Source organism: Bubalus bubalis, chromosome 20 (genome assembly GCF_019923935.1).
Source record: "Bubalus bubalis isolate 160015118507 breed Murrah chromosome 20, NDDB_SH_1, whole genome shotgun sequence".
In the NCBI taxonomy this organism is placed as follows: Eukaryota; Metazoa; Chordata; class Mammalia; order Artiodactyla; family Bovidae; genus Bubalus; species Bubalus bubalis.
This window is the reverse complement of record NC_059176.1, coordinates 39706787-39716451: the sequence shown is the minus strand read 5'-3', so window position 1 is coordinate 39716451 and position 9665 is coordinate 39706787. Positions and strand designations below refer to the sequence as shown.

At 50.9% G+C, this 9665-nt stretch overlaps 1 protein-coding gene across 4 annotated transcripts in view; it reads right to left on the bottom strand.

The window, feature by feature from the left end:
* The window catches only part of ACSBG1 (acyl-CoA synthetase bubblegum family member 1), a 68960-nt gene that overhangs the window by 8478 nt on the left and 50817 nt on the right, over positions 1-9665 (bottom strand). Inside the window, exons 7-16 of one of the 4 annotated variants that reach the window (XM_044933314.2) lie at positions 7996-8076; positions 7757-7906; positions 7244-7420; positions 6158-6339; positions 5006-5236; positions 4081-4298; positions 2899-3038; positions 2123-2369; positions 817-898; positions 132-234 (exon numbers count right to left, since the gene is read on the bottom strand). In XM_044933314.2, the coding sequence (XP_044789249.2) occupies positions 147-234; positions 817-898; positions 2123-2369; positions 2899-3038; positions 4081-4298; positions 5006-5236; positions 6158-6339; positions 7244-7420; positions 7757-7906; positions 7996-8076 (1596 nt within the window). In that variant the 3' untranslated portion in view covers positions 132-146. Of the gene's footprint in view, positions 1-131; positions 235-279; positions 899-2122; positions 2370-2898; positions 3039-4080; positions 4299-5005; positions 5237-6157; positions 6340-7243; positions 7421-7756; positions 7907-7995; positions 8077-9665 lie in introns of those variants that run through there. The other 3 variants (XM_044933315.2, XM_044933313.2, XM_006073292.4) reach the window with 3 other exon arrangements.

Below are 9665 nucleotides of genomic sequence, written 5' to 3'. Positions count from 1 at the left end.
TTGCTCCTAAGGATGGCTGCTCGAAGTATTCAGAGTGGGCAGAGGGGGCATGGTGGTGACAGACTAGCACACTTTAATGAGGACATTCCCCTTGACCCCCTCCCTCACCTTTGCTTATTCCAGGGCACTAAAGGTCACTCGTATACCTATCGCACACTGTCCTGTGGGCTGAATACCCACCACTCTGGACTCATCTGTTGCTCAGTTGACAAAATCAGGTGCTTGTTGACAGTTCTGTTAAAAAGTTTAATTTCAAGTTACACATTAAATACAATCAAATAGGCAGCAGCAGTTTTATTAAGCATCAGAGTCAGTGGGCATGTGCATTGACAGAACGCCTGGTAATGGGATGATGGGAGCGGCAGCAGCCAGTGAGAGTCCACAGTAGGCCAGCCCGAGAGGGGAGTCACAGCTGAGCGCTTTCCCGGCCGCACACTTCATCCAAGCCGTCTTCCCTCTCCTCCCTCTCCTCAGCACCTAGTCGGCCTCCAGCTGGCCGGTGAAGTGAGCTAGCAGCGTGTTAAATCTACCTGAAACTAAGGTCCCAAACTCAGCCCTTTAGTTCTGGGAAGGAGAGCTAATCTCGTTGTCACCTGAACAAAAAGCAGTACTTAAAACTGTCCACACATGAAGCTTCTCGGGATTGTTGGCTATTGTTGATGTAAGGCCTGGCAGATACCAGGACTGTGCCTAACCTGGAGAACCTAAGAGACTTGCCAGAAGTCTGTGTGCCCAGACCAAAGAGGACCTGAGGGTCAGGAAGATGCTCAGTCTGCCATCTTAAGGAAAAACCAGGGAGGGATGACCCCTGCTTACTTTTTTTGCTCTTGGTAAAAGGAATCGATGACATCTTTGTACTTCTCCAGGACTGCGAGCCGTTTCAGTTTCATTGTGGGACCTAAGAGAAATTGGAAGAGATGAGTGAGGCCTGGGCTTGAGATGTTTGTGAAGGTTATGTGGTAAAGCTCTAGACTCACTAAGTTCCGTAACCCTGGAACTAAGCCAGACCAACGAGTAGCCAGCCTCCAAAATGGCCCACGGTGATCCCTGCGCCTGGCAGTCATACCCCTTGGTGGCTCCTTCCCACACTGTGCCAGGGTTGGTCTAAGTGGCCAGTAGAATACAGAGGAAATTGGGTAGTTTACATGATGTAACTAATAGGCATATCATCCCTGCATTTCAGTGATCACTAATACAATGTTGGACATTATGCTTTGATTGCTTGTGATGGGGGCAGGGGAAAGCCCTGGCCAGGGAGGGCCTCTGCCATGGTCTTTATGAGAGGTCTTCCTCGTTTCACTTTTCTTGGCCTTGGTTCTCTCCTTTCAGGCAAGGCTGAAAGGGCTCTGCTTTGGGTAGCTTAGATTCCATTTTGTGCTAACTCACACTTGGCTGTGTAACTGGAGACTTCAAGATCAAAGCCATTTATAGAAACTGCTTAGAGAGGACATCTGTCTGGTTGACCTTACATTCAATTTGTTAGCACCAGACAGCCAGATAAACTCAGGGTCTCTGATAGCAGCTCAGCATTACTGTAGATAGTTGCCTCTGGGTTCAGCCTGACGGGTTGGAGGGAGTCTCATTGAAAAAGCCATTTCCACCTTGCCCTGTGTCATGAACACCCCAAGATGCTACAGCCAAGAGCGACTTCATCCATCTGGCTGAGGCCACCCCAGAGGTCTTTTCTGATTCTGTGGACCATTGGTCCAGAAGGGTTTCACCCCTTTACCTGTTGCATGAGCTGCCTTTACAAAAGATTATGGTGTTCTCACTCCCTGGAGCCAGGTGAAACTCTAGCCCAAACTCTAATAGGGCCTTGGTGTCTGCTTGGTGGTCCCATTGTGCTTTCAGAGGAAAATGATTCCTCAGTCAAAGCAAAGTTAAATGTCGTATGTTCAAATGAATGAGTTCCAGCACATGTACATTGAACAGGCTCTACCCAAACACAAGCCCAGGCACTGAGCAGTCAAGGTCCTCCCACAGGAAGGAGGTAGGTGTCGCCTGAAGTGCCATCAGGGACCTTCAGTTTGCCAAGGCTGCTTCCTAGTGGGCACCTCCCAGGCTCTGCCATGGCCTCTGGCCCCCTGCACAGCCCCTGCAATTGTGTAAAGAAAACACCTACCCAACTCTCCACCTGAAATGGAGAAGTCCTTCTCAAGAATGGCCCACTTCTGGATGTGGTAGGGTCGTGCAGCTGCATTCATGTTGACTCGCTGGATCCCTTCTTCGATGGCCTGATACACGGCCTCATCCTTCTTCCCCACAACCTCAGATACCGTGGTGGCTTTGCTGCCCACCCTCTGGCAGAACTCCACAGCTTGTTCCGTCAGATTATCCGTGGGCTCAAAGGTGTCAGGGTCCAGAGTACACTGAAAAGCCAGAGACAGATCAGAACCAAGCCTCACTCCACAGGAGGTCTCACTGCTGATCGTCACGGATGTGGATCACTGTGAGCTGTTTCAGAGAGATGGTTCTAGAATGAATAGGACGTGCTACTCAGACTGCTTGAGCCCCTTAGGGCAGGTAGAAGGAAGGGAGGACTGAGATTTAGATGACCTCAGCCAATGAGATCATCTTTTAAAACAGGGGCCACAGCTCTAGGCCTGTCTACTACCCCAGAATCAGATACCAGACATCAAACTGGGAGGTATCTACAGCACTTTGTACACTGGACTGTACTAGAAAACACAGGATCACCAAGACAGCACATTACTAACTCTAAAACGGGGCAGAGGGATTCCTGTATGCCACGGCTGCCCTGTAGTACAAGAAGATCTGACTACTTATTCCAGAAAACGGTTGTGACATCCGCACTGTCTTGGCCAAACATTGCTTCTGCCTGGGGCCAGACCCACAGACCACCCACTGGCTGCTCCTTCCCCCACCCCCCAGACACACCTTCAAGGTGAGCAGCATGGACAGGAACTTCCTCTGGTCTCCAATCAGCATGGCATTGCTGATGATTGGCAGCTCCGTCTTCACGGCCTCCTCAATGGGCACAGGGGGCACGTTCTCCCCACCAGCCGTGATGATTAACTCTGAGGAGGCAAGGCCAGGCCCCCAGCATAGGCTTTAGTCCAGGGGCTCAGGACAAGTACACCCAGACTCCGCCTGGAGAGCTGACCCTCTATGGCCAGAAGGACCCAGGTTCGATCACACACCTGCCTGCATGATTTCCAGAAAGATATTCATCCATTCACTGAGCTTCAGTTTCCCCTGGGAAATTGAGGTGTGGGGCTCCCACAGGGATGCTGAGGGCATTGGGCAACATAAATAAAGCACCTCTTCCTCGGAGGTGTCCCCAACTTTCTTCCCTGGGGGAGCCAAGTTGCTCATGGGAAATTTGAAGTTTCATGCTTTATTTTAAATTTTATGTCCAATTTATTTTCTACTTGGCATCACATCCATGTTTGGGTCCATGTTTGCATATAGAAATACAAAATATTACCCCTCACGTCTCGGTAGTTAGGACTCAGTGCTTTCACTGTTGGGGCCCAGGTTCGATCCCTGGTAGGGGAACTAAGATCCTGCAAGTCGAGCAGCATGCCCCACCCTTCCCTCCAAAAATTACATCCTCCAATTTTCTGGAAAGGCTTGCCTTGTTTACAGAGGAAGTTTGAATTCCAACTTTGTCATTTATTAGCTGTGTGACCTTGGGCAAATTACCTAACCTCTCTGGTTGTCCTCGTTAGGTTGGAGTAATAGCAGTATCTTTCCCACGGGAGACAATAATAAGTAAAACAATGTCATTCGTTCATTGTTTTTCATTGGCCATTCATTCATTCACCTAAAAACCTTTAACTGGCCCTACCTCTCAGCTCTGCAGCAGCCTGGCACCCACTACCTTGCTGCAGCTGGGGGTGGAGGGGCCTGGAGGCATGGTCAAAGGGAGCAGGTTCCTCCAAGCCCTGGATCAACCCCACAGGGAGTCCTGGGGTCCCCAACTTCTCAAGTGTTCATCAATGGCAAGGCATGTGGCATTAACTAAGACCTCAATACTTATAGTGGGTACAAATAGTGGTTGCAGTATAATTGCTCCCACGTCCCACCACAGCCTCGAACCCAGCTGGCGGCACTCACCTTTGAGACGCCCCGTGATATAGAGGAAGCCGTCGGCATCCAGGCGGCCCGTGTCTCCCGTGTGCAGCCAGCCCTCAGCATCGATGGCCTCACACGTCTTGTCCTCCATGTTCAGGTAGCCCATGAAGATGGTGCGGCCCCACAGGCAGATCTCCCCGATGCCCTCTGCGTCCTCATTCACCAGCTTCACCTGGCAGCCTGGCACCACCTTGCCGGAACTGGGTGTAGAGAAGCCAGGAGGGATGGTCACAGGGAGCAGTTTCCTCCAAGCCCTAGATCAGCCCCTACAGGGAGCCCTGGGGCCCCCAACCTCTCAGTGTTCATCGACAGCTAGAATGTCCCCTCCCGGGATTTTTATATTTTAATAGGGTACTCATAGCTAAGAGGTAGGGCCAGTTAAACGTTTACAGGTGAATGAATGAATGAATGAATGCGCAAAATCTTAATGGGATAACTTCATGTGCTGTGATGGGCAGGCAGGGAGGGAGATACTTAAGTACAACAGAGAATCCTTCAACTCACTCCCCAGAGCTGACTACCTTCCCAGTGCACCAGAGGACTGGCCCAGTCCCCACCAGCTCCCATCACAGTTGGAGCCTGGGCCATCAACAATGCTGGGACACCCTCTAACACACCCCATGCTACTGGAGGGAGGGAACAAAGGGATGTTCCTCCCTCAGAACCCTGCTCAGGGAGCCCCTGAGCTGCAAGGCTGTTTATATCCACAGACCCATGTGACACTGGCACAGGGACCACCCCCACAAGACTCAGGCCTGGCAAAGGGACTTGGCCCAAAATCGAGCTGTTGGCACTTAGGGATCCATGGTCCAGTGGTCTGAGCCCAGGGTCCTAATCAGCAGATAGGCACCGACAGGTGTCAGCAAAGATGTTCAGGCCAGCATATGTGCCAAAACCTGGGACACACCTGTAGAGTCGGTAGTTGTAGGGGCTGGACATGAAGTGGGGGCCTGAGGTCTCGCTGAGGCCGTAGCCTGCATACAAGCGGATGTTGAGGCCCAGGAAGAAGTGCTGTGTCTCCGCAGTCATGGGGGCTGCCCCGTAGAAGTTCTTCTGACACTTGGCAAAGCCTAGCGCCTGGCGGACCTTGGCTAGCACCAGGTAATCTGCCAGTCGGGTTGTGAAGGGCTTCAGATCGCTGGTAGGAGAGAGAGAATGGCTCGAGAAGACAACACATCCACATACATGCATTAAAAGGGAGGGGGTGGTCAGTGGGTACCCTGAATGGCAATTTCAGTTATCTACTCTGATTGATGATGTGGTGATGCTGAATCCATCACTAAATATTTTCAATATTGGCCCTTCCTATGAACATGCATGCACACATGGGTGTATACATGTAGTTTTGTGCAAATACATCTTGAGCAGGAAGTCAGAAAAACAGATTCAGCTGTGTGTGACAACACAGATGCACAAAAGTGCACACACAATAACATGCACATGTAGACACTTGAAGTATGTATGCATGGACACGTGAACACACATGTCTGATCCCATTTGAAACCCCTGAATAGAGTTGTTTATACATATTTACTTTTCACATCCTTGCAAATGAAATGGTACAGACACGTGTACACATCGCATGTGACACGATACAGTTTCACAGACACACTAGTGGTGGAAAACATTTCCAAATTGGAACAGGCCAGATTTACGCTGTCGACCCTCCTACAGCACTGGGTGAGAATTTAAAAGCGATCAAAAGGCTGTGGGTGGAAGACTGGGATGTTGGGAAGGCTGGAAAAGCCCCATCACTGTGGCCTCTACTTGAGCCACCTTCTGAAGTCAGGAGTCCCCTCAGGAGACTGCCGGAAGCTGCTCCCAGGGAGGTGAGTGCTACTCCAGAGGGAGCAAGTCAGTCCTTGCAGTCAGAACCCAAAGATGGGGTTACTGTCTCCTGTGGGATCTGGGAGGAGAACAGGGGTTCCAGCCCAGCCACTGATGGGGCCTCTGCGAAGGGGTCGGGATAAGCCTGGCCTCTCAGATCCTACGTTGTGTCCCGGGGTTACGAGCCAGCCCTGCTGCCTCCCCAGGCCTCTTCTTCCCTGGCCCCCTGTACCTGCTTGGGCAGGTGAGGTTCTGCTCCAAGGTCACCGACATGGCCCAGAGCAGCATCTTGCGCCGGATGAAGCCAGACTGAGCCGCCACCTCCTGGATCCGCTCCATGATCTTCTCCCACACCCGAGGCACCCCCATGTGGGACGTGGGCTCCACCTCCCGCAGCGTGTTCACCAGACTCCCCTGTTTGCCACCAGCGAGAGACAGGCTTGTGGTAGAGAGCCAGCTGGGAGCCCGGAGGCCTGTCCCCAGAGTCAGCGTGCACCCGTGCAGGCCCCCTGCACACAGGCACTCGCACAGGTGTGCACCATGCAACTCACGTCCCATACTATTGGCTAGGACTCAACGGCCATCCCTTCCCCACTCCTCTTTGTTAACAGAACCCTGATGTTGCTCAGGTGCCAGGGTGGCCAGTCCTGGTGGCAGCCACTTTTCTATCAGACTAACTCAGAAATGGTCACCCCATTCCTCTAAGCAGTGACTGGGCTTCCCAGGTGGCACTAGTGGTAAAGAACCCATCTGCTAAATCTGTTCAATCCCTGAGTTGGGAAGATCCCCTGGAGGAGGGCATGGCAACCCACTCCAGTGTTTTTGCCTGGAGAATCCCATGGACAGAGGAGCCTGGTGGGCTACAGTCCATAGGGTTGCAAAGAGTCAGACATGATTAAAGCAACTTAGCCCGCACACACACAAGCAGTGACTAGTTGAGGAATGGACACGGGACATGATTTGGATCCATGTAGGGGGGGAAGAAGTCTGTTAGAGGGCTTCTGGGGATGTTCTCCTCAAGGTAAAAAGAAGGAGCCCAAGCACAGGTGTAGTGTATGAGACCGTGATGCAGGGCAGGGCTGTGGCCATCTGTGACCATCGTGTGATCTTACACTGAGGGTGGCCTGACCTTGCTGGTATTGCGGACCCACAAAACCACTCTGACTCAACTTTGCTTTACATAATATCATTGAGTTCCCTTCTTGTTTGGTCATCTGAGTTAGGCTGTGAACACACAGGGGACCGGCAGGCTCACAAATGCTCACCCAGGGCCCACAGACACAAGCACACACATGGGCACACGTACAGGCAGACTGACCTTCAGAGCATCAGGCTCAGCGAAGCAGACCTGGGCCCCCCACTGGATGCCTGTCCACAGGTCATAGATCTGGGCGGCAATGTGGCTGAGAGGCAGGTAGCTGACCACCACCTCCTGTTGGATTTCCGCAGGTTGGATGTCACCGGCCTGGCTGCCGTACCGTGCTGTCCATGTGATCTGGAGGATGGGCAGATGGGCGCTGGGCAGTATCTTCAAGTCAGCTCTGGAAGTGCCCACACCTGGAGCCACCCTAGGGGCTTGGGGTACTTCTTTGGAGTGTTCTTTGAACAGCTTCCTGGGCATCTCTGCAGGAACCCCTCTGGGCCAGGCCTTGCCCTTCCATCCCACTCCACTTTGCTGGGCTCAGTCTGGACCACAGACTTAAAAGCTGTCGTACTTATCTCAGATCCCTGAACAGAGGGGCTGAAGGAGCCCCCTCGAGGGCTGCTGGGGCAAGGCCATTGCCCAGGTCCACCCTCAGCCCACCCCCACACATCTGGGCATCCGTCCTACATTGTCCTGACTCAGCATCACACCCTTGGGGTTCCCAGTGGTGCCCGACGTGTAGACCAATGCACAGCACTGGTTAGGCTTCTGGGCATTGACGATGACATCCAGGGCCTCCTCAGGCACCTCATTCCCCAGCTCCATGAGCTCCTCCATCTGCACCAGGTGGGAGAGTGGGGGCAGTCCCGGTGAGCTGGGTGGGCTCGCACAGGCCCCCGCTGCCCCCCAGGCCCCCCTACCCGTACCGTGTACACGCTGGGCATCAGCATGGGAGGCGCTTCTCTATATATCACTACTGCCTTCAGATGTGGTAGGTGTTTCCAGATCTGTGTGGACAGAGAAAATAAGTGGGGTTTCATTAAAAATAAAAGTCACTTCTTAAGAAGAGCCCCATCCCCAAGTGTTAGCCAGCCTGGCAGGCGTCTTGTGGCAAAGGTTGTTGGTCCCCAGCTCTGACCTTTGACTCAGCAGGACACCTGCCACCCTTAATGCCTGATTTCCCATCATGAGAACTTTGGAGCATCAAAGGTGGAATAAACCGATGGCAGGGAATGACTTCTATTAAAGGAAAGCCAGACAAGCTGGGGCCTGGCTGAACGGAGCAGAAGACTGTGTAACTATGGAAGAGAGAAGCAGAGAGGAAGGGGTAGAGGAAATCAGAACTCAGTTATCTCAGTGAGTTGAGGTGTCAGAGGTCAGAGTTCAGGAAAGCTGGGGTGCCTAGAATTTGTGAGATAGAATACCAGACAGGAGAGAACTGGCAGAGAAAGAGTTCGACGAATCTCTTTAGGTGTCTTCTTGAATCTTTGGTGGAATACCAATCCGCACAGGCATAGGTGAAACTTCAAGAAACTGGAAGAACAGATGCTGGAGGAAGATCAATGGCTGGGGCTAGAAGACAAACAAGAGCTTGTATGGGGCCAGAGATATTTGTGTTTCCATCAGCCAGAGTGAAGGGCCCTGAGGAGGTATGAAATACAGACTTCAGAAGCGACAAGTGTTAGCTATGGGGCTAAATCAGCCTTAGAGGAAAGGCTATGTAAACCTGCCCTGAAAGGCTTCATTAAACACAAATTTCAAAACGAAGTTGAGAAAGAGAAAAAAACTGGAATAAATTAACATGGGGGAGAAAACTAAGAAACCTAACATACATGTAATTGGAGTCCCAGGAAACATTTTTTAATTGAAAAAAGCCTGAGAAATTTCTAAATTTGATTAAAACTATAAATCCATCAACTCAAGACTCCCAGTGAATCCTAAGCAGGGTAATCACAAAGGAAAACCATTCCAAGACACAGCATGATCCAATTGCTGAAAACCAGTGATAAAGGAAAAAATCTTAAAAGAGGTCAGAGAAATAAGATATACCATGTGGAAAGGAACAAAGATAAGAAAGTATAGACTATCAGAAGTTATGCAAAGTAGAAAATATTGGGATGGATTCTTTAAAGAGCTAAAAGGAAAAAAAAAGAAACCCCATCAACCCTGAATTCTAAACCAAATGAAAATACCTTTTGAAAAATGAAGGCAAAATTGAGAAGCTGACAGAAGGCAATTGCCCTTGGACTTGTATTCCAAGAAATGTTGAAGAAAACTCTATAGGAGGAAGGAAGATGAACCAGATGAAAACTCGGGGAGGACATGAAGGGATGAAGAGAGCCAGAAACAGCACATATGTGGGCAAACCAAAAAGAGACATCTTCCCTTTCTTTAAAAAAGTTTTGAATGATACATGACTATTTAAATACTACATTGCAGTGACTTCTCTGGTGGGTCCAGTGGCTAAGACTCTGTTCTCCCAGTGCAGGGGGCCCAGGTTTAATCCCTGGTCAGGGAACTAGATCCCACATGTTAAAACTAAGAGTTGAGCTCCTATGCCACATTGGAGATCGAAGATCCCAGGTGCTGCAACTAA